The 25,123-nt window shown below is 37.8% G+C and overlaps 1 protein-coding gene across 3 annotated transcripts in view; it reads right to left on the bottom strand.

Moving 5' to 3' along the window:
- The window catches only part of LOC150079276 (centrosomal protein of 104 kDa), a 211,455-nt gene that overhangs the window by 165,545 nt on the left and 20,787 nt on the right, over positions 1-25,123 (bottom strand). For all 3 annotated transcript variants that reach the window (XM_090383351.1, XM_090383352.1, XM_090383353.1), the window contains one exon: positions 181-319. In XM_090383351.1, the coding sequence (XP_090239477.1) occupies positions 181-319 (139 nt within the window). The remainder of the gene's footprint in view (positions 1-180; positions 320-25,123) is intronic.

Below are 25,123 nucleotides of genomic sequence, written 5' to 3'. Positions count from 1 at the left end.
TTTAATTCATAGTCAGGTGGTGTTTGTAATCTCCTGATGGGAAAAATAAATAAATTATAAGGGAACCATGACACAATAATTTAAAATTTTTTATTGTTTGCATGTAATTTCTATTAAAAAACATATACATTATCGGTGTAATAATTATCAGTAATAATCTAATAGAACAAGATAAAATACCTGATTATACAAATTTAGTCTATTGACATAATTTTGGTGAAGAACAAATTTAACAAATCTGGCTACAACATCTACAAGCATTGATCTTAGTTCTCTTGCCTTATACATAGTTTGGATATTGTCAGATAATGAAATTTCCCTAAAACAAAAATACATATATATTAAAAAAAAACATCAAATTTAAACTATAAAAAAAATTATTCTTATTAACTATCCAAACCCAAATTGCAATAGTCTGAATAGTTTCTTAGCTTAAACAATAACTGAGCCAACTTAAAAGAATTTGAATTCTTTTAAGTAAAAGAATTAATTTTGATAATTATAAATATTAAATATTTAAATGATATTGACACATATTTAATAGAGATAAAATCAAATATTATATTTTATATCAAAAGTATTTTGAATAGCCAAACATTTTTTCTCATTGTATAATTTTTCAACACTATTGAGAAAAAAAACATGTTTTTTTCTAAGTTCATCCTCACAAAAAAATTCTTTCAGGAGGAATATGTTCTCATACTACTCTGTAAAAACTAATGGTTAATGGTTGTGCATTTTCACTCATCATCCACTTCAAATAACCAAGGAATGAAATCACATTGTAAAGTTAAATCTGAATTTAACTGAATGAATTACTGAAAGCACTGAACTGAATTTCTTTTAGAACAATTTCACTGTTGCTAACATACCCAAACATTAAATAAATCATAAATTATGTAAATCATACAGTTTACATTTCATTCTTTTATGTTTCTTAGTCCAAGGTTCTTTACTAAAATTTGAGCTTCTTTACTAAAATTTGAGTAAGAGAGAATATTCTGTAGGTAACAAAACTTGTAGGTAATTTCAAGTAAATGAAGCTTGGAGGATTTTTGCAACAGTTTTTGCAATCTTTTGCATAAATAATGTTATAAAATCAGTAAATATTTTGTTAACCCATAGTTAAGAGTCATTTCACATTGTCAAACTTGTGTCTTATTTATACAAGAATCTATGAAAAATACTGATGAAAATTTGTGTAGACATAAGTTATGTCTATTTGTAAGTTTTAACAAGTTAACAATGATCTGGTTTTTAAATTTTCTATTTACACTTCAGTATGGTCACATTAAGGTCAAAGGAGTTTCCAAGATAGAGCGAATGCAAGAACAGCACCACATTTAGCAGCACACAGGCCAGAATTATGGTCAAACAAATACATACTACTACTACAGCCTTCTGATTTGATTTGATTTGATTACTCTGCTATGGTGCACATAAAAATGTTCTGTTTATACTCCAACAAGACCACATAAGTCACAGAAGTTTACAACTAATCATTTTTGATGAGAATATAATAATTACTGTATTAGCAGTTATGTGAGACTCAAACCATGATCAAAACAAATGAATATGCTACTGCACTCCCAACCCTGACCACTGCATAAATTTAGAAAAGAGAAACAACATGACTGCAGCCAAAAAATATTGAAGATATATATGGGGAGGAAGCTATAAATATGAGGAAATGCCAATGGTAGTTTCGAAAGTTCAGGTCTGATGACCACAAAAAATGACAAAGCACTCAGACCACACTTTAAAATTTCTTCTTGTAGTTTAAAGTTTATGACCTAGTCATAAACTTAAAGATGCTGTAATTGTTGAAGAAGTTAACCAGAAACTCAGCTGAACCCATTTCACCATTTGTTCAGCTGAGAAATGTGTTGAAAATTGGAAAGCTGGTTCACACATGATATCACCAGATAATCTTAGACATCAGGCAAGCATTTTTGAATCTACATTCTCAAGGACTTAAAGGTGACATTTTTGAATTAACTCATTATTGAGGATGAAAAATGGGTGCTACATCAAAGTTTCATTGATAGTGGATTAGTAGGTGGAGAATCTGTCACATTATAGCTAAGAGGAGTCCTTCCAGGAAAGGCTTGTTGTGCATTTGGTGGGTATTCAAATATGTTAAATAAATTAATATACTGTCTGGCTGATATGCTTTTAAGCATATCAAACATAAATATAACTCAAAGAATATGATGTTTAAAAACATCACATTCTTTGAGTGATATTTATTAGTGTCATAGTGATCAATTGATAGATTAATTTGGAAGATAAGTATAATAGCCAATAAAATAATACATTTTGAGACTGACTGACAGGTTCATTCAGCCAATAAGGTGATATCAAGAAAGGATTTTATCAAAAATTAGGTTGATAAAACATTTCCAATGAAATATATTTTCAGTTTTATTCTCCCATAAAATGTTTCTTATTATCTGTCTGAGACTTAAACAACAATTTATAACATTAAACCTATAAGAAAATACAATTTGGTTAGCACTGATTTGGCTATTTTGTATTTTATAAGAACATATTTAATATGTTGAGCAAAGTCTCATTGTATTTGTGAATAAAGATTATTACAATAACAATTATTATTATATAATTAATGTAATAATAATATAACATACAACAACCCCAGCTATGTGTATTGTCATTTCAATCAAATACGATGGGTGGTATTTACCCTCACCTAGAAATATGCGAGTTAGTATTAGTATCGGCCATATTGTGTGGAAGGATGCCACAAACTATTACTGCACCAGCCAAAAAATAATGATAATAATAAAATCAGGGCAAGTTATTACAACAAGATCTAGGAAAATTAGGTTGATGGACTGAGAAATGACAGTTGAAGTTTAACACTGAGAAATGCAATGTATTATATATGGGTAGCAACCCAGAGGAACTCATCAACTGTGTGGTACTACACTCAGGGTAAAGTGTAAAGTGTGTTTGGTGTCAAGCAGCACCAGGGGTTTCCCCCAACTCCGCATTGCTTGCATTGTGATGAATATGCCAGTTTACTGGAAATTCCAGAGATTCAAAAGTGTATGGATATTGTACATGTGTGGTGTCGTGTACCGTTGTTCATCTGATCGTTTAGCCGCTGGACCCCTACTGAGGCCCAACATTGCCCCACTTTTGCCCCGTGGAGGCAGACCAGGAAACACCAGTAGACTAAGATTTACTCTGGCAGGTCCTGCCACCTAATTTCCTGAGATTTCAGTGGCTAGGACCTAAAAAAAAAAAAAAATATATATACAAAGGGTACTAGGAAAGTTTTGCAATACAGCTTTGTTTATTTAATTTTTTCAAAGTAATTTCCTCTACATTCAATACACCTCTCCATCCTCCGAAACCAATCTTTAAACCAGTTCTGCCAAGTTTCACTAGGAAGTAAAGCACACTCGTTGTCCCAAGCCCATAGAAGGTCCTCATCGCTGGAAAACTGCCTCCCTTTTAGCTTCATTTTCACATGCGGGAACAGTCGAAAGTCGCAGGGAGCAAGGTCTGGACTGTAGGGAGGGTGCTCGAGAAGTTTCAGTCCTGTCGTGGTCAAATATTCGGTGCAGGCTTTGGCGCGGTGAGCTGGAGCATTTTCGTGATGGAGGTACCAGGTGTCCATTCTTGACTTTCGCCGCAGGTTCTTCATAGATCCAATGACTTTAGGTAGGCATTGTTCAGTATACCACTTAGCTGTGACTGTCTTCTGCGTGTCCAAAACGACACGTTCCACAATTCCACTCGATTTGAAAAATACAGCTATCATTTTCTTCTTTACAGATTGGGATTTTCTGACAATTACGGGTGTGTCGTCATCATCAAAGACCCAAACTTTGTTTTGAGCCTTGGTCGGCAGATCGTAATAGTACAGCCAAGTCTCTTCACCTGTCACGATGTTGTTCACATACCGAGATTGTCCCTTATCAAACTTTTTTAACACATCCCGGCACCAAGTCACACGTCGTGTCATCTGCTCTTCAGTCAGTTGATACGGCACCCAGAGAGAACAAAGTTTCTTCACGTGTAAATGATCTTGCAGAATCGAACGAATTGCTGGTGCATTTAGGCCCAAAGTATCCTCTATCTTTTGGTAGGTCACTCGCCTGTTTTCGTCTAGCATTTTCCTCACAGCAGTAACGTTTTCCTCCGTAACTGACGTTCGTGGCCTTCCCGGCCTCTCAGAATCCTCCAGAGTGAAATTTCCCCTTTGGAATTCTCTATACCACCTGAATATCGTTGTACGATGTGGACAATCATCATCTAGTGCAAGAGTCATTTCTTCTAAGCACTGGTCTGTGGTTAAACCACGCACGAAATTATACCGCAAAACTGTCCTTATCTCATTTCGTGACCACGATGCCATCGCAAGCACTTTACACTCTCACTACTAATGAATAACTGAGCCCATCGACTTGGCGCGGCGGCTACTATGCACGTATGAACATGTCTCAACATGCAGCAACAAACAGCTTCCTGTGATTCATTGTTGCGTCATATTGCAAAACTTTCCTAGTACCCTTTGTATATATATATATATATATATATTTTAAACATATTAAAAAAATATATATATACATACCCTTTACGCACTCGCGTGGCAGGGAAGTGCTAGGAATGAGAGGCCAAAAGTAGTGGGCAAAGGTGATTTTAGATAGTTTAACTTAGATTGTGTGGAGCATTCACTTGCGTGCAGGTAGAGTGGAGGGGTAGATTGAAGAGTCGGGGGTGAACGGCAGAGACATGGAGCCGATAGAGAAGACAGCTCCAGTTTACAGTGGGGCATACCCCACCAGAGAGTAAGAATGGGGGGTGGTGCGTGGGTGGAGACAGCGGAACCGTCACACTCCCCCACCCGCCGGGGAGGGGTGGAAAAGGTGAGCCAGGCAAGGGAGCTAACTCGGGTCACTAATACAGCACTGCATGCAGAGACTGCGATTTGTCCATGTGGCTTTTGGTATAGACCAGTAGGATTGAGTCTCTTCTAGGATTATCTGACGTTCGTGTGCGCCAAGTTTGGCCGCCAATTTGGAGGTCGCTCATTGGAACTGGGACCCGTCCAGATAAATCATATTTTAGCGTCCATAGGATAACGTATAGAGGGCTGCTCGCCGTTTTTGGTGCATACTCTGTCTGTAGGTCAGGATTGAGTATTCAAGAAGCAAGTCCAGGTCCATTCAATGCTGGAAATGTAGGATCAATAGGTCCAAGTCAATACAGTGCAATTAATGAAGCAATTTGTTGAGTAGTCACTCGTGGGACCCATATCCCATCCATGGATATTTGGAAGAGTAGGATTTATTCACTATTAGGGTTGATTCCTTTGTTGTTTGGGAGAATGGAGCTGTCAAGCAGAATGCAAGTCCGGGTGGTATATTGTGCATGGAGGCTGTGCTTGTTCTTTTCTTTGGAGGTTGCCCTTGCGACCCATGTCCCGCCCATGGGTCAATTTGTGGTGGAAAGGAATTGAGTATGGTTGAGGTGAGTTCCAGTTCTGCTATGATATCCAGCATTATCAATGGGGGTAGAATTGGGAGGTTCTCCCCCATACTCTTCCTGTGATACGTGTTCCATTTGGTTATAATTTGTGATGAGTTGGGATATTTAATGGTCCTACCTCAGTAATCTGGTATTGATGGAATTATAAGTTTCCACCTGATCGTGGAGCTTTCAGGTTCGGGGGGTGCATGGAGTACTACATTTGTCCTTGTTGTTCGTGGTTTGCAGGCAGTGGAAGGGTTAGTCATCTAGCGTATAGGCTCTGAGCAAATAGTGGAAAATGAAAAGGATCTGGGTGTAATTGTGCAGTCAGATACGAAAGAAATTCTCTGAGCAGTGTACACAGACTGCCAGCACAGCTCATGTGGTTTTGTCAATGATATATGGAAACTTTGCTAGCAGGGATAAGGAGGTGATGATCCCTTTGTACAAGGCCATGGTTAACCTCATCTTAAGTAATGTATACAGTACATTACTTCCTAAAGTAATGTATACAGTACATTCCTTCCTAAAGTGAGGTCTGGAGGCCTCACTTTAGGAAGGATGTAGGTCTTCTAGAATGGGTGCAGAGAAGGACAACCAGATTGGTAAAGGGAACAAAACACATGAGGGGGGGGGCACAAATTCAAGTCGAGGAAGGATAGTTGGAGGATAGATGTGTGGAAGTTTGCCTTCAGTCAGTAGGTGGTTGATTGTTGGAACAGGTTTCCATCTGTTGTTGTGGGAGTAGGTGATTTGAATAAATTCAAGGCAAAACTACACAAATTCTTGGAGGGTATGGATGAGTGATTTGTGTAGTTTTATTTTGGCTGATGCTATATAAGCTTGCTTTCTTGCATCATTTGCCACTACTACTACATTGGGAAATAAAAAAGAAAAGAACTGTCATACGAACTTGGTTTTTCTAATAGACTGACCTTACAACCTTAGAATACATGCCATGTGTGATGATTTCATGCACCATACTGCAAATTACAAATATACAAGCAATGTGCTCATGAAAAGTACCGCAAATGACAACTATACAAGCAATGAGCTCATGAACCATACCATAAATGCCTATGGCCATTTCCTGTTTGAGTCATGATATCTTTAGGATTAGCATTAGTAGAGGTATATGATACAAGAAAGCAATCTTATACAGCAAAAAAAAAAAAAAAAAATTCCCATTTCACCCCTCCATTCGTTCCAAATACCTATCCAGCTCAGCCTTAAATTTATTTAGGTTATCAACTTCCACAACAAAGGATGGAAGTCCGTTCCAACAACCAACTATCCACTGGCTAAAGGCAAACTTCTGCACATCTATCCTACATTTGCCTTTCCTTAATTTCAATTTATGCTCCCTCAAGTGCACAATCTGAGCAAGAGGAAGAATCCTGGCAGCACTGAGCTTGCTCAAACCATTCAAGACATTATACACCACAATCGCAGGTACCTGGTGTCCAGATGCTGCAATCTGCAGAACTTAAGCCTTTCTTTGAAAGAGCAACCCATTGTTTCCGCTCACCAATCTCACTGTCCTCTGTACTCATTCCAACAACAGCTCTACATCCTTCCTAAAATGAAGCCTTCGGAAATGTATGCAATACTCAAGGTGTGGCCAAACCATTGCCTTATACAAAGGGATAATCACCTCCTTATCCCTGCTAGCAAAATTCCTGTATATCATTGATAAGACCCCATGAGCTGCTCTGGCAGCCTGTCTGCACTGCTCAGAAAACTTCATATCTGACTGCACAATTACCCCCTTTTTCACCCTCCACTAACCTGAGTGTTGTACTGCACAGTTGGTGCTTTAGTAGCAACATTAGTAGTTAGTAAATAGTGTTGGTCCTTAAGTTTTGCACTGATGTGCAAAACTTAAGGATCAACACTATTTCTAAAGGTTACGACCACAAAATTTTTACTTAAGGTACTCTTTACTGATGAGAGTAGATTCAGTCTCAGCAGCGATTCTGGACATCAGCTAATCTGGCGAGAGGTTGGCACACTATACCCCACAAACATCACCGAAAGGGATCGATATGGCAGTCGAGGTGTTCTTGTCTGGGGAGGCGTTATCTTGGATGGACATACACAACTCCAGATACTGGAAGGCGGTATTGTAACCGGTGCACGCTACTGTACTGAGGTAATCCTTCCCCGTGCGTGTCTGTTCTGAGGTTCCATTGGCCCCGAGTTCGTGTTTATGGATGATAACGCCACACCCCATTGCACTGCAGCTGTTGATATAACTTTTGGAAAGTGAGGACACTGTTCGTATGGATTGGCCTGCCCGTGCCGATCAAAATCCCATCGAACACATATGGGAGACTCTCAGGAGATGCCTAGCGGCATGTCCACAACCACCAGAATATGTTCACCAGCTGAAGATGGCACTGACAGAGGAATGGACGATGTTACCGCAAGAACTTATCAACAACACTGATCTAAGTATGGACAGGCAGTGCAAAGCCTGCATCGACATTAGGGTTGGCCATATCTCCTATTGAGGACCACCTCTTCCCTTTGTTCCATCTTTAGCAGTGATGCATCTGTATCATGGCAGCCAGTGCTACGTTGCCATTTTTCAATAAAGTCCCTCTGTACCGTTTTGTTTCTGTTGTTGTGTCAGTATTGTTTCCTTCATCATTTCTGTACCTCATGAGGTTCCTTTGCTATGCTTTTCCTATATCCAGGCCACTCCTATGAGAAGATACAGGTGAAAACCTGACTTGTCCTTAAATTTTGCACATCAGTGTATGTTGGTATGCACAGTTAGTATCTTTGAATGAGCTACTAAAAGTGGATCTTGTAACAACCATTATTTAGATAAGATTTGAACTTAAAAAATATTACAGAATTTAAATTGACAAACTATTACTAAATTTTAATTTTAAAACTATTACTGAATTTAAATTTTAAAACTATTACAGAATTAAATTTTAAAACTATTACAGAATTTAAATTAACAAAATATAGCAATTAAACTGTTATGATAACTTTATCCATTATTGAAGTTAAAACTACTGAAGTTACTAAAAGAACCATTTAGGAAAGGCAAGAATTTAGAAGATATTTTAAATCTCAGACAATTAGTGAAATCAAAATTACAGAAATTTAATTTACAAGGTATTTAAAGAAAATCAGTATTTCAGTTTTTGGGTCACGACCCAGTAACCCCTGGGTCGTGACCCAAATTAGGGTTTCCAAGGTTTTTGAGCAGGTCGTGAAGCATTCGAGAAAAAAATATTAATTTTGAAAAAAAATTTTAAATATTTTTTATCAAAACAAACTTTTTAAAATTTCAAGCAAGTACAAATAAATAAGGGATTTTAAATTATCAGTTAATAGTTCATTTTATATCCATTAGAAAATATTACATTAGCATACAACATGAAATGGCAGGTTTGTCATGAGAGGGGTGTATAATCACAGACAGACAAACTGGTAAGGACATTAATTCTTTGATTCACAAGCACTCACATGGTTGCTATATTGCGTCATATTGGTGAAAAATTTAGTATGTGTTTTTCAGACCTTTTTTGTAATTGTTTTTAATTGTTATTAATAAATATTAAACAAAAATGTAACATTGAAAATGGCAAAACAATACAAAGAACAGTTTTTATATATTGACTTCACATTTATTACTAATTGTGAAGTTGTCAAACCACAGTGCTACATTGTGAAGTATTTAGTAATGAATCATTGAAGCACAATAAACAAAAAGACTCTTTCAGATGAAACATAAGGATTTCATAGGAAAAGAACGACAAAGTTTCTTTGAAAGACACGAACAGAAAAATCAAACAACATTGCCTGAGAGTACTCCTGCCAATAGCTTTGCATATTCTGTGCAACAAGCTTCTTTGGCATCTTGTTACATTGCTTGGCAAGTTGCAAAGCACAAGAAGCTACACAGAACAGTAGAGGAGCTTATCAAGCCTGCTGCTATTGACATGGTGGGTATTACTTGCGAAAGTGAATTTTCCAAGAAGTTGCAACAGATTCCATTATCCGAATGATACCAGTTGGTTGCAAATTAACAATATATCAAAGTATATTAAGCATCAACTTATTATGGCTATAAAACCAAGCGGAGCATTTAGTATTCAGCTGGATGAATTGACTGATGTAAGTAACAAAGATGATCTCATGGTGTATGTTTTATATCCAGGCATTTCTGATATGGAAGAAGACTATTTTGTAGACCACTTGCAACACAACTACAAGTGGAGAAGATATGTTTTAAAATGATGGATTGTTTCTTTAATGACAAAGGATTGGACTGGAATCAGTGCTTCAGTATCTGTACTGATGGCGTGTCAGCAATGCTTGGAGCTCATCAAGGTTTTTGTGCTGGAGTGAGAGAAAATAATCCACATATTATCACCTATCACTGCTTCTTGCATAGGGAAAATATGGCCGTAAAGAGGCTGTCACCAGATTTAGATATTGTAATGAGTGACATCATTCAAATGGTTAATTTTATAAAAACACAGGCTCTCAATAGTAGACTTTTTAGTCAGATGTGTTCTGAATATGAATAATTACTATATTATTCTAAAGTGAAGTGGTTGTCTCAAAGAAAAGTTCTTCAGTGCTTTATGTCATTACATGATGAGGTATGAATTTTTCTTAACTGAAAAAAGTCATCCCCCTATTTCAAGGTTATCTAATTTAACCTGAATGCTAAACACAGCATATCTTTTAGATGTATTTTCTGAAATTAATGATCTAAATGTGTTGATACAAAGTTGTAATCAGACATTAACTGAATTAGCTGAGAAGATAAGCAGTTTTAAGGGAAATTCAAAATTGTGGAAAAAAAAAGAGTGGAGGAAGGTAAATTTGCTTCTTTCCTGACTTGATAACTTGCTAACTGAGAATGGAAATATTAATTTTACTAAAATACAAAATATAATTTTTGAACAAAAGTTGGAAACTCAATTCACTTCAGTTTCTAACGTTTGTTCAAAGCAATTTTTTCAAGAGCAATTTATTGAACTGCAAAGTGATGAAACATTCAGATATAATTACAGCAAACATAAGTTGAGTGAATTCAGGATGAAGGTAAAAAAAAAAAAAAATCATGAGAAATGAAGCAATGAAGGTCATTCTCCTTTTTTCTACAACATATATATGTAGTTATCAGATTTTTCAGCCCTCACAATTACAAAAATTAAAAAATCAATAGAAGTCACAACATGATTTAAAATGGAGTCTTTCCAGGATAAAACCACAACTTAAAGAACTTTCAAAAGGTATTCAACATCAAGGGTTTCTTGTTTGTAACTTTTTTAATAATTATTATAAAGTTACATATTTTCAGAGAAATTTTGAATTTGTTAATAAATGTACAAAGGTCCGATAATTATTGTAATTTCTTTGAAAATATGATATATTTTGCTTGATTGTTAAATTTTATATTATATTTTCAGAACTTATTTGGAAGGAATAAATTTTGTATTTATTAATTATTACAACATCAGCATTAGAATAGCAATGTCTATATCTTGATCTTGATAGTGTAAGACATAACATAAAACTAGATAGCATAATACATAGCACTGTAGCAGGAATCTGTTAGCTTAGTATAGTTGGCAATTAATCAATTAAATTTATAAATCTTTTTAATTTTTATTGTTAATTAAATTGTATTTAAATGGAAATCATGCTCCAGACTAGGACATGATCTAGCCATGGAGGATGTCTTTGTGTGTGCCAGGTGCAGAGAATGTGAAGAAATTAGTTGCCAACTAATTGTTCTGATGGGCATCTATGAAAGTTTTAAGAGTTGGTGGATGTCCTCGAAGGAATTAAAATGGGGCGGCCCATCAAGTTCTCAGCTGCCCAACTCAATGCCAGAGCACACTCTTATGCACCAGGCAAAACAGTGACAACCTTCAGGGCAGAACGAGCTCCTGTGGTCCCACAGGAGCTGGTTATTGTTGGTGACTCAATTGTCAAGGAAATGGGAAATATATTGTGCAAAAGGATAGGTGGAATAGGACAAGGGTATGTCTACCATGGGCAAAATTTGATGATGTTTTACAGCAGATATCATCTTTTAAGGGCACAAAAGGTGATATCGCTGTACATGTTGGCACTAATGACATTAAGTGCAGGAGATCTGCAGATTTACTAAGCAGTACAGGTCAATTCTGAAAAAAAGCATTGAGTTAGGGTAAAATTTGAAAGTGTCTGCAATTCTGCCCAGACACGATAGAAGGGAGTATAGGATGAGAGCCTTATTGATCAATTTGGTCCTGGAGAGATTGTGCAAAGCTCAAGGGGTAGAATTTTTCTCTGCCTGGTCTGTGCTTGTTAACAGTAGAGACTGCTTCTACAATCTCTCCTGGAAGTCTTCTCTGACCAATTTGGTTGGATACTATGATGTGATCACAAAGGAACTGGATGCAAAAAATTATTTTGATATCATATTCCTGGATTTCAGGAAAGCTTTTGATACTGTTGCATATAGGAGATTACTGTACAAATTGGAGCAGTATGGCATTAAGGGCAAGTTGCTACAATGGATAAAAGGATGGTTGAGTGGGAGAAGACAGAGAGTGGTAATCAATGGGTACTGCTCTACATGGACTAATGTTATTAGTGGTGTCCCTCAGGGTTTGGTGTTGGGCCCATTGTTGTTTTGTATATTTATCAATGATATTGATGACGGTATATCAAGCTTAATGTCAAAGTTTTCGGATAATACAAAGGTCAGCAGAGTTGTTAATAACAGTAATGACAGTATGGTGTGTGTCACAACAGGATCTGGAAAAGTTGGGTAGCTGGGCTGAGAACTGACAACTGAAGTTTAACATTGACAAATCCAAAGTACTGCATATGGATAGCAATAACCCCAGAGAAATGTACCAACTATGTGGCGTTGCACTCGGGGTAGTGGAGAATGAAAGAGACCTGGGGGTAATTGTGCAGTCAGATATGAAGTTTTCTGAGCAGTACAGACAGGCTGTCAGAGTAGGTCATGGAGTCTTGTCAATGATAAACAGGAATTTTGTGAGATGGTATAAGGAGGTGATTATCCCCTTGTATAAAGCAATGGTCAGGCTACACCTTGAGTACTGTATACAGGTCTGGAGGCCTCATTTCAAGAAGGATGTAGAGCTGCTGGAACGAGTACAGAGAAGGGCAACAAGATTAGTGAATGGAACAAAGCATTAGCATTAGTAGAGGCATAAGATGCAAGAAAGCAAGCTTATGCAGCATCAGCCAAAAAAAACACGCTCCCATTTCACCCCTCCGTTCGTTTCCAGTACCTGTCCAGCTCAGCCTTAAATTTATTTAGGCTATCAACTTCCACAACAAAGGATGGAAGCCTGTTCCACCAACCAACCACCCGCTGGCTAAAGGCAAACTTCTGCACATCTATCCTACATCTGTCTTTCCTCAATTTGAATTTATGCCCTCTCAAATGATTATTCTGAGCGAGAATAACAATTCCATCAGCATTGAGCATGCTCAAACCATTCAAGGCTTTTTACACCTCAATCAGATCACCTCGCAAGTGCCTAGTCTCCAGACACTGTAATTTGCAAAATTTAAGCCTTTCTTCGTAAGAGCAACCCTTTGTTCCATTCACTAATCTTGTTGTCCTTCTCTGTACTCATTCCAACAGCTCTACATCCTTCTTAAAATGAGGCCTCCAGAACTGTATACAGTACTGAAGGTGTGGCTTGACCATTGCCTTATATAAGGAGATAATCACCTCCTTATCCCTCCTAGAAAAATTCCTGTGTATCATTGACAAGACACTATGAGCTACTCTTGCAGACCGTCTGCACGGCTCAGAAAACTTCATATCTGCCTGCACAATTACCCCCAGGTCCTTTTCGTTCTCTACCACTGCCAGTGTAGTACCACAGAGTTGATACGTCACTCTGGGGTTGTTACTTCCCATAAGTAGTACTTTAGATTTGTCAATGTTAAACTTCATGTGCCACCTGTCAGCCCATCTGCTCAACTTTTCTAGATCCTGTTGCAGCAGAGTACTGTCATTAGTCTCCTTCGCAACCCTGCCAACCTTTGTATCGTCTGCAAACTTGGATATTAAGCTTGATCTATAAATGATATCATTTATAAATACAGAAAACAACAATGGACCAATATTGAACCCTAAGCAACTACACTAATAACATTAGACCGCAACAAGCAGTATCCATTGATTACCACTCTGTCTTCTCCCACTCAACCATCCATTTATCCATAGCAGCAATTTGCCTCCAATGCCACACTGCTCCAATTTGTGCAGCAGTCTTCCATGTGCAACATGGAAGACTGCTGCACAAATTCCAAATATATGATATCAAAGTTATTCCCTGCATCCAGTTCCTTTGTGACCACATTATAGTATCCAATCAAATTGGTCAGGCAAGACTTTCCCTTAACAAAACCATGCTGTGTCCGAGCTATAACTGAAGTCTTTTCTAGATGATCCTGCAGTGCTTCTTTAACAAGTGCATCCATTAATTTTCCTGGAACAGAAGGTAAACTCATAGGTCTATAATTACATGTGTCAGCCTTTGATCCTCCTTTGTGAATTGGAGTCAAATCTGCACATCTCCAGTCCATGAGTACCTCCTCTGAGTCCAAAGAAGCTCTCATAATTATGGCTAAGGGTTTTCTTACTTCCTTTGCTGCCTCCTTTAATATAACTGGCTAGATCCCGTCCACCCCGGGGTGCCTTTTTTATGTTTATCTTCAACAATTTCTCCTCCACTTTTCTCTCATTTATTACAAAATCATCCAGCTCACTGCCAGAGTTTAACTCACCCCTGGCAATACCCTCCCTGAATAACTGCTCATGGGTGAATGTAGATACAAAATACTCATTTAGTTTGTTAGCCACCTGAGCAGGATCATCAACAGTTGAACCATCAATATCCAGTGGACCAATCTGATTCATCCCTTTCCTTCTAGAGTTTGCAGATATTAGAAATCCTTTGCCAAGGATTTCTAATATCTGCCTTTGCCGGCCTAATCTCCTTTGTGACATGGTTACCGACTAGCTTATATCTATCATAGGCTTCCATGTCACCGATTAATTTATGCGTACCCTGCATTTTTCTTCTCTGCCACATGCCTCATTAGTTCATCTGACATCCATTTAGGCCTAAACCTTGAACTATATTTCTTAGTTGGTATGTAAAGCCTAGTAGCTTCCAAGATAAATTCTTTGAATGCTTCCCATTTTGAATTTGCTGTTAGTAACATCATCAGTTGGTCCCACCGTATAGAATTTAAATACTGTCTCAGACCACTGTAGTCACCTTTACGAAAGCAAAAACCCTTCCCTTTACCCCTAATGGTAGTTACCTCTTTGAGTAAATCCCACTTCAGCACACTGTGATCACTGCCACCTAGTGGTTCCTTTATCTGCAGATTCTTAATACATGAAGAATCACTACTGATAATCAGATCAAGAGTATTACTCCCTCTAGTTGTCTCCCGAACATGCTGATGTAGAAAACAATCATCCAACAAATCGACAAAAGCCTTGCTAGTGTGAATGACCAACCCACAAATTCCAGTCAATATCTGGGAAATTAAAATCCCCCATTATAAGACTCTCTGATTTACTGGCCCACTCTATTTCCCTGTACAGTTCCTTATTATACTCATCAGAGTCATTAGGCCTATAACACACTCCTTCTCTCAATTTTGATCTCCCAATGCTTATGTCACACCAAAATGACTCGACAGTGCACTGTCCAGCGATGTCGACTGGCTTCACTTTCTTGGATTTTATGTTTCTTAACTAATAGTATAACCCCTCTTCCCTTCCTATCTTGTCTATCCTTCCTGTACACATTGTACTCCCCAAATTCAGGTTCTGCATTCCTTATATCTGTGTGACACCACGTCTCTGATATCCCAACAATATCTGCCTTTGATGTTCTGAGCAATACCTCAAATTCATCAAATTTATTTACCAAACTTGTACATGCAAGTATACATGCACCTGTTCCTATTCTTAGTTACCCTAACACAACCCATGTGTTTACTTGTACCGCAATGACTCCCAGCAGTCTCTGAAATACCCTGCATCTTGTTTTCCAGGCTGCTGCTCATTCCAACAGAAGCAGTGCAAGAATCACTTTCACCTCTGCCAGTGGCTACTATTAATCTATAAGTCCTTGTATCCCCCAAAGCTAGCAGTTTTCCAACCCACCTAACACTACTTTGATAGCATCAGCAAATATTCTTGCACCCTTTCTATTTAAGTGTATCCCATTCCAGTAGAAGCAGTCTCTCCTGTTAACAAGGGGTGCTCTTAACAAAGGGGTGCTCTTATGAAGAAAGGCTTAAGTGCTGCAAATTGCAGCTTCTGGAGACTAAGCACCTGCGAGGCAATCTGATTGAAGTATATAAGGCCTTGAATGGATTGAGCAGGCTCAATGCTGATGGGATTCTTCCTCTTGCTCAGATTACAAACCTGAGGGGGCATAGATTCAAACTGAGAAAAGACAGTTATAGAATATAGATGTGCAGAAGTTTGTTTTTAGCCAGTGGGTAGTTGGATTGCTGGAACAAACTTCCATCTGTTGTTGTTGTGGAAGTTGATAGCTTAAATAAATTAAAGGTAGAACTAGACAAACATTTGGGATGAATTGATCAGTGAAATGGGAAATTTTTTTTTTTTTTTTTTTTTGGCTGAAGGTAAGCTTGCTTTCTTGCATCATGTGCCTCTACTAATGCTAATGCCAACAGTAAGATAATCATCTTAATTTTGAAAAAATATAGAATTTTTGTTAGCTTGTTTGTGTTTTTTTTTATTTTAGAAAGTACCTAGCTATAATTTGGATATTATTGATTCCTGTCAGGGGAGAGGGATTGGGTCACCAAATTACCACAATCCTCCATTTTGGGCTATTATTTCCATATTATCCTCCATATTTGGGCTTAAAAAGGTTAAGACTCGATATATCTGATCTTAATCACCTTCAGTCACTGGGCTAAATTAAAATACATCCACTCTCTGCAAATGCATGCAGTAGTGTTAGGGATTTGAAACTTGGCTGGTAGTTTCTTCCTTCTCTATTGTGTAGTTATCCTCTAGAGCTACACATTTTTCCTATTTGTGATTAAGCTTTTTCAGACTGGTTAAAAGGAGCTCCACACTATGAACGGAAAACAAGGCTTCCACTTCAATAATTACCACCTGATGTCTGAAATCTGCAGTCCTGTAATGGTTTCTTCATTTTAGGGAAGAGCAAGACGTCTATTTTATTTAAACAATCAATACACTTCAGTGTGTACACCCTTAATTACATATATGCCATCTAACTGATTTCGCCCCATCTAACTGATTTTAAAGGAGGTGGCAAAGCAACTAAGCAAACCCTTAGCCATAATTATGAGAGCATCCTTGGACTCAGGGGAGGTTCCCACGGACTGGAGATGTGCAAATGTGTCCCCAATTCACAAAGGTGGATCGAAGGGTGACACGAGTAATTACAGACCAGTTAGTTTAACTTCTGTTCCGGGTAAAATAATGGAGTCACTGGTTAAAGATGCATTGCAAGATCATCTAGACAAGACTGCAGCAATAATTCAAACACAGCATGGGTTTGTTAAGGGAAAGTCTTGTCTGACAAATTTGATTGGTTATTATGATGTGGTCACAAAGGAACTGGATGCAAAAAATAATTTTGATATCATATACTTGGATTTCAGGAAAGCTTTTGACACTGTTGCGCATGGAAGACTACTGTACAAATTGGAGCAGAATGGTATTAAGGGTAAGTTGCTACAATGGATAAAAGGATGGTTAAGTGGGAGAAGACAGAGGGTGGTAATCAATGGGTGCTGCTCTTCATGGACTAATGTTATTAGTGGAGTCCCACAGGGTTCGGTGTTGGGTCCACTGTTGTTTTGTGTATTTATCAATGATATTGATGAAGGTATATCAGGCTTAATGTCGAAGTTTGCAGATGACACAAAGGTTGGCAGGGTTGTTAATGACAGCAATGGCAGTGTGCTACTGCAACAGGATCTAGATAATTTGGGCAGATGGGCTAAGAAGTGGCAACTGAAGTTCAACCTTGACAAATGCAAAGTACTGCATATGGGTAGAAGTAACCCCAGAGAAACGTACCAACTGTGTGGTACTACACTTAAGGTGGTAGAAAATGAAAAAGACCTGGGAGTAATTGTGCAGTCAGATATGAAGTTTTCTGAGCAGTGCAGACAGGCTGCTAGGGCGGGTCATGGGGTTTTGTCAATGATATATAGGAATTTTGCTAGTAGGGAAAAGGAGGTGATTGTCCCTCTGTATAAGGCAATGGTCAGGCCACGCCTTGAGTACTGCGTTCAGGTCTGGAGGCCTCATTTTAGGAAGGATGTAGATTTGCTTGAGCGTGTACAGAGAAGAGCAACACGATTGGTGAGGGGAATGAAGGGATTCTCTTACCAAGAGAGGCTTAAGTTCTGCAAATTGCAGTGGCTGGAGACTAGGCACCTGCACGGTGATCTGATTGAGGTCTATAAGGCCTTGAATGGGTTGAGCACGCTGAATTCTGATGGGATCTTTCCACTTGTTCAGATTACGAACCTACGGGGACATAAGTTCAAATTAAGAAAGGACAGATGTAGAATAGATGTGCGGAAATTTGCCTTTAGCCAGTGGGTGGTTAATTGCTGGAACAAACTTCCATCTGTCGTTGTGGAAGTTGATAGGTTAAATAAATTTAAGGAGGAACTGGACAGGCATTTGGAGGAATGGTGTGATTTTTTTTTTTTTTTTTTTTTTTTTTGGCTGATGCTGCATAAGCTCCTACACTTGCTTTCTTGCATCATGTGCCACTACTACTACTCCCCATGGCACCTCCATAGCCAGGCGAGAAGGAGCAGCAGTGCGTAGCACACACTTCTTGATTAGACCGGGGTTCGAGCCCGTCACAACCAAATACGGAGGATGGGAAAGGTCAGTGAATGACCACCGCATATTCCCAGAGAAATATGGCCTTAGTTGCTAATGCTCCTAAAAACCAAATAACAACAACAACATTCTCTCCATGTGCATTCCAACATATCAGTACTAACCATTACTATTACAATTGCATTTGCAATTCTGATTCATTGTTCTGTGATGCACAGAACTTTTTTTTGGTACACAAAATCTTTAACAAACTCTCAAAGGAAGTGTCCCATGAAGAAAGCCAAAATTTCAGCAAGTCAAGTCACATAGGTCTTTCCAAGGGTAGTGTTTTTCAGCACTGGAATAAACTAAAGACCAGCATGCCAGGTGCTTACAGTGTACTGCTGATCAAATAGATTTATAATTGGAAATGTGAAATGATGTAATAGGGAAATAATCAGCACTTAAACCTTTAATTTCTTAAAGAATTACAAATTATTCACAGATATTTCATGGTACTTCCTGCACCATTTCTAAAGTGACTGAAAATACAGCAGAACTGGTAAATTATGATCACTTCATTTACACAGAATTGTTAATTTGATTACCCATTTTTAACTTTTTAATATTTAACTTTAGTACCTGTATGAAGTGCTGGTCAAGTCATCAAATGCAGACATTGTGGGTATATGGGAGACATGTCACTCAGATATAAGGGTTGCAGAATTTGAATATGGGCAGTACAAATATATACAGAAACAACAGACAGGAGAGGAGGAGGGATGAGGTGTTATGCTCTTAATTAAGAAGTTAGTAAAATCTAAGGTAGTGCATCCAGTTGACATGGGTGGCTAGTGCAACGTTGAGTCAGTCTGGTGTGATGTCAGCAATGGAAAAGCAAAAATGACAGTTAAGTGTGTTATAGGCCTAATAACTCTGATGAGTACAGCAAACAACTGTACACGGAAATAGAGTGGGCCAGAAAATCTGAATGTTTTACAAAGAGGGATTTTAACTCTCCAGATATTGACAGGACTTGTAGGTTGGTCACTCAAATATTAGCAACAACTTTTGTGGATTTCTGGGATGACTGTTTTCAACAGCAGCATGTTAGAGAGGCAACAAGAGAGAGTAATACCCTTGATCTGATTATCACCAGTGATTATTCATGCGTTAAGAATTTTCAAAAAGAAGAACCAGTAGGTGGCAGTGATCACAGTGTATTGATGTGGGATTTACTTAAAGATGTAAAAACCATCAAGGATAAAAGAAAGAGTTTTTACTTTCATAACGGTGACTACAGTGGACTCAGTTTTTAATTTCTATACAGTGGGACCAACTGCTAATGTTATCATCAGAAAATTCTAAACGAGAGCATTCAAGGGAATAATCATATACAAGCTACTAGGCTCTTCATACCAATTAAGAAATACTATTCCAGCTTAGACCTAAATGGATGTCAGATGAACTACTGAGACTCATGGCAGAGAAGAAAAATGAATGGGATGCATATAAATTATCAGGTGATAAACTAGTCTGTAATCAAGTCACAAAGGAGGTTAGACAAGCTAAGGCAGATTGTGAGAAATCGTTGCCAAAGAATGTAAAGAAAACCAGAAAAGACTTTTTTATTTATGTAAACACTAGAAGGAAGGGGATGAATCACATTGGCCCACTTGATATTTATGGTTCAACTGTGATGATCCTCCTCAGGTGGCTAGAAAACTGAATAAGAATTCAACAACCACATTTACACATGAGGAATCATTTAGGTGAGTGAATATCAGTAGTTTATGAAACTCTAACAGGGAGCTAAATGATTTCATAAGAACCAAGAGGAAAGCGAAAAAACTGTTGAAGTTAAACATAAGAATGTGGGGTTGATGGGATTTATCCAATTACATTAAGGGAGACAGCAAAGGAGGTAAGAAAACCCTAAGCCATAATTATGAAAGCATACTTGGACTCAGTGGAAGTCCCAGAAAAGACTTTTGGAAAGTCCCAGAAAAGACCAGTGGATTGAGATGCGTGAATGTATCCCCAATTCACAAAAGGAAGATCAAAGGGTGACAGGAGTAACTACAGACCTGTTGGCTTAACTTATGTTGAAGAGAACACAATGGAGTCAATGGTTAAAGACGTAATGCAGACCATCTAGACAAGAGTGTTATTATACTTTAGTCTCTTTTTTTTTTTTTTTTGTAGTTGTTGGCGCATCAGCTTCTGTGGCCATAGTGCACCTCCCAAGGTTTTTGCAGTACTTTGATCCAAGCCCGAGGCGGGATTCAAACCCGCGACCTTTGGGTTGCCAGGCAGGCACTTTACCCACCTGGCTAGCCTGGTCGGCTATACTTTAGTCACAGCATGGGTTTGTTAAGGGGGAAATCTTGTCTGACCAAATTGACTGGATACTCAGATGTAGATGAAAAGAAACTGGTTGTAAAAAAAAATAATTTTGACATCATACACTTAGATTTCATGAAAGATTTTGATACTGTTGCACATAAAAGACTTATACAAATTGGAGCAGAGTGGCATTAAGGGCACGTAACTGCTATGGAGAAAGGAATGGTTGAGTGGGAGAAGACAGAATGGTTATCAATGGACACTACTCTTCATGTACTAATATTATTAGTGGAGTTCCTCAGCATTCGGTGCTGGGTCCATTGTTGTTATCCATATTTATTAATGATATTGATGAAGGTATATCAGGCTTAATGTCTAAGTTTTCAGATAATACAAAGGATGGCAGGGTGGTTAATGACTGTAATCAGAGTAAGCTACTGCAACAAGATCTAGAAAAATTAGGCAGATGGGCTAAGAAATGGCAGGTGAAGTTTAACATTGACAATTGCAAAGCATTTCATATGGGTAGCAGTAATCCCTGAGTAATGTGTCAACTGTATGGTACAACACTCAGAGTGCTGTTAATCGTGCAGTCAGATACGAAATTCTCTGAGAGTGTAGATAGGCTGTCAGGACAGCTCGTAGGGTTTTGTCAAGGAATTCTGCTAGAAGGGGTAAGGAGATGATTATACCATTGTATAAGGCAATGGTCAAGCCACACCTTGAGTACTGCATACAGGCCTAGAGGCATCACTTTAGGAAGGATGTAGAGCTGCTGGAATGAGTACAGAGAATGGCAACAAGATTGGTGAGGGGAAAAAAGAGGCACTCACACCAAGGAAGGCTTCAGTTCTGTAATTGGCAGCATCTGAAGGCTAGGCACCTGCTAGGTGATCTGATTGAAGTGTTTATATCTTTGAATAGACTGAGCAAATTCACTGCTGATGGGATTCTTCATGTTGCTCAGACTACACACATGTGAGGGGGTATAAGTGGAAGATGAGAGACAGTGGTTATCAATGATACAGTGACTAAGGAACTGAATGAAAAAAATAATTTAAACATCATGTACTTGGATTTCAGGAAGCCTTTTTATACTTTTGCACATAAAAGCTACTGTTCAAACTGGAGCAATGTGGCATTAAGGGAAAGTTACTGCTAGGGATAAAGGAATGGTTAAGTGGAAGACAAAGAGTGGCTATCGATGGACACTGCTCTTCACGGACTAATGTTATTAGTGGAGTTCACCAGGATTCAGTGCTGGGTCCATTGTTGTTTTCAATATTTGTCAATGATATTGATGAAGGTATATCAGGCTTAATGTCTAAGTTTGCAGATGATATAAAGTTGGCAGGGTGGTTAATGACAGTCGTCAGGGTGAGCTGCTGCAACAAAATCTAGCAAAATTGGGTCGATGGACTGAGAAATGGTAATTGAAGTTTAACACTGACAATTGCAAGGTCCTGCAAATGGGTAGCAGTAACCCCAGAGTAACTTATCAACTGTGTGATAATACACTCAGGATAGTAGAGAATGAAAAAGACCTGGGAGTAATTGTGCAGTCAGACCTGAAATTCTATGAGCAGTGAAATTCTATATGCAGACATGCTGCCAGAACAGCACATGAGGTTTTGTCAATGATATAAAGAAACCTTTCTAGCAGAGATAAGCAGGTGATTATCCCTTTGTACAAGGCGATAATTAGGCCACATCTTGAGTACTATATACAGGTCTAGAGGCCCCAATTTAGGAAGGATGTAGATGTGCTGTAATGGGTGCAAAGAAGGGCAACCAGACTTGTGAAGGGAACAAAAGGTTGCTCTTACCTAGAAAGGCATCAGTTCTGCATACTGCAGTGTCTCAAGACCAGACACCTGCGGGGAGACCTGACTGAGGTGTTTAAAGCCTTGAATAGACTGAGTAATTAATGGTATTCTTCCACTTAATGAGACTTCACACATGAGGGGGCATAAATTCAAGTTGAGGAAGGATAGTTGCAGGATAGATGAGCGAAGTTTGCCTTCAGCCAGCATGGGGCTGATTGTTTGAACAGGCTTCCATCTGTTGTTGTGGAAGTGGATGAGTTAAATAAATTCAAGGGACAACTAGGCAAATTCTTAGAGGGTACAGTTGGGCAAAATGCGGATTTCTTTTTTTTTTTTGGCTGATGCTATATAAGCTTGCTTTCATACATCATTTTCCATTACTACTACTACCAGTGCCATACCTAGACTTCTGTCAGCCCCAGATGAAATATTCATCTGGGGTCCCCTCACAAAAATTAAAGATGGAATTTGTAAAATTGGAAAATATACGAAACACCCAAAAATTATTCAAATCCTAATTATTTATTTAAACTTTAATAACTAGTACATTATTTATATAAACTTAAAAGTTTTCCCATCATTATCTTATGATATTTACTTGATATAAATCTGTGTATAACGTCTGATGTTTTTATATCTTTTAGTACATCTTGTTCTATTGACACAATGGCCAATCCATTAATTCTTTCTTGGCCAATTGTTGCTTGTGAATATGTTTTAATTATTTTGAGTCTTGAAAGACTCCTCTCTCCAGACACAACTGTAATTGGCAATGTAAAATTTTCAAAAAGGATTTTTCATACAAGGCTCACTTGGTTCCCTGAGTCACAAAATCTCCTGATATCAGTATGACTTTCAGAAAAACAGATCTACTATAGACGTGCTCATCAAAGCTAAATCTCATTTCCGCAATGCGTTTGTCATGAAACAACATCCAGTCATGGCCACTGAGCTGGACTTAGGGAATAATTTCTACATAGTTTATTTGGATCTTAGCAAAGCATTTGATTCGATTCCTCATGAGAGGTTACTGTATAAGCTTGAACAGGTTGGAATTACTGGTATGATTCTAACATGTAAGCTGCAGGGTAGAAGGCAGAGAGTTGTGATTAATGGATATTGTTCAGATTGGTGTAACATCAGGAGTGTGGTCCCTCAAGGATCGGTTTTTGGACCACTATTGTTTCTCATTTTCATAAATGATATTGACGAAGGGATAGAAGGTGTGATGTCAAAATTTGCAGATGATGTAAAGATTGGTAGAGTCATTAATGATCAGTGCAAGCAGCACTCCTTCAGGATGACTTGAACAAACTTCAAAGATGACCAGAAATGGTAGCTATGTTTTAATGCTGCTAAATTCAAGGTCTTACACTTGGGAATAGCAACCCTCAAATAAATTATACATTTGGTGGGTTTTGAATTAAAAACCGTGGAGAAACGAGATCTGGGACTGAAAGATTCTGATTATGTGAGCTACAGATACCTCAGAGGTGACCTGATTGAGGTTATAAGGCTCTGAGCTGGATTAGTAAAATGAATGAAGGTGGAATTCTCACTGATATAAACAATTTCAGAACTAGAGTTCATAAATTCAAATTACAATGGTTGAGGTTTAGATCATATTGTAGAAAGTTTTCTTTTAGCCAGTAAGTAGTTGATAGCTGGAACAAGTTGCCCTCACAGGTAGTTGAGGCTAACAGTTTGAATAAATTCAAAGGTCTACGGAATACTTACCTGTGTGAGAAGGGAAACATTTGTGTTTTCTTATTTCCATGGTTGGTTATTTATTATTTTTTTTTGTCAGTGCAGCAAAAGCCTGTGACTTCCTTGCACTACATGGCGAATACTATTACTATGTTAATAATATCTGAAGAGAAGTGGTAATGTTGGGATATAATTCAACTGTTTTTTCTTCATTGAATAAATGTCAATAATTCGAAGCAACCAATTTTTTTTTTCATTTTAAAACATGCTGCAAAGATTTGATTTCTTGAAATAACTCTTTGGCATCGATGTCGCTGTTCCCGTCTTCACCAGTGAGAAATCTTTCAAGATGTTGACATTTCATTTCTACTGCGCTTTCTAATAAATTCATGAAATTTTCTGATTTTAGAATAAGATGAAAAGCCAAGGATATTTCATTCATCTGATCAAATCTTTCTTGTAAGCTAAGGATAGCAACATTGATCATTATATTAAAAAATTCCATTTCAAACCTTTTGGTTGATTAATAAAGAGTTCATCTTATGAAGTTTCATAGGTAAACTCATGTATTTTTCTAGAAACTTGCACTTCTGGTAATGCTGATGGTACTTCCAACTCAATTGCAAAGTCTATAACTTTATCCATACACAATTTAAATCCTGATGTTCTAAGTTCGTTCAGTTGACTAAGAGCACCTTCTATCAATATAATTGCAGTGTTCATATCAATTGTACTACTTTGCATGGCTTTACTTACTTTATTTATAATACTTAATATTTCATACCAAACAACTACACTTATAATAAATTTAAAAGAAGTTATTTCTGTAACCAATCTTCCTCAATTTGAAGCA

The sequence above is a fragment of the Mastigoproctus giganteus genome, chromosome 10 (genome assembly GCF_048544385.1).
Source record: "Mastigoproctus giganteus isolate SK-2022 chromosome 10, ASM4854438v1, whole genome shotgun sequence".
NCBI lineage: Eukaryota > Metazoa > Arthropoda > Arachnida > Uropygi > Thelyphonidae > Mastigoproctus > Mastigoproctus giganteus.
Note: the sequence above shows the minus strand (reverse complement) of the source record. Positions and strands in the feature narration are given on the sequence as shown.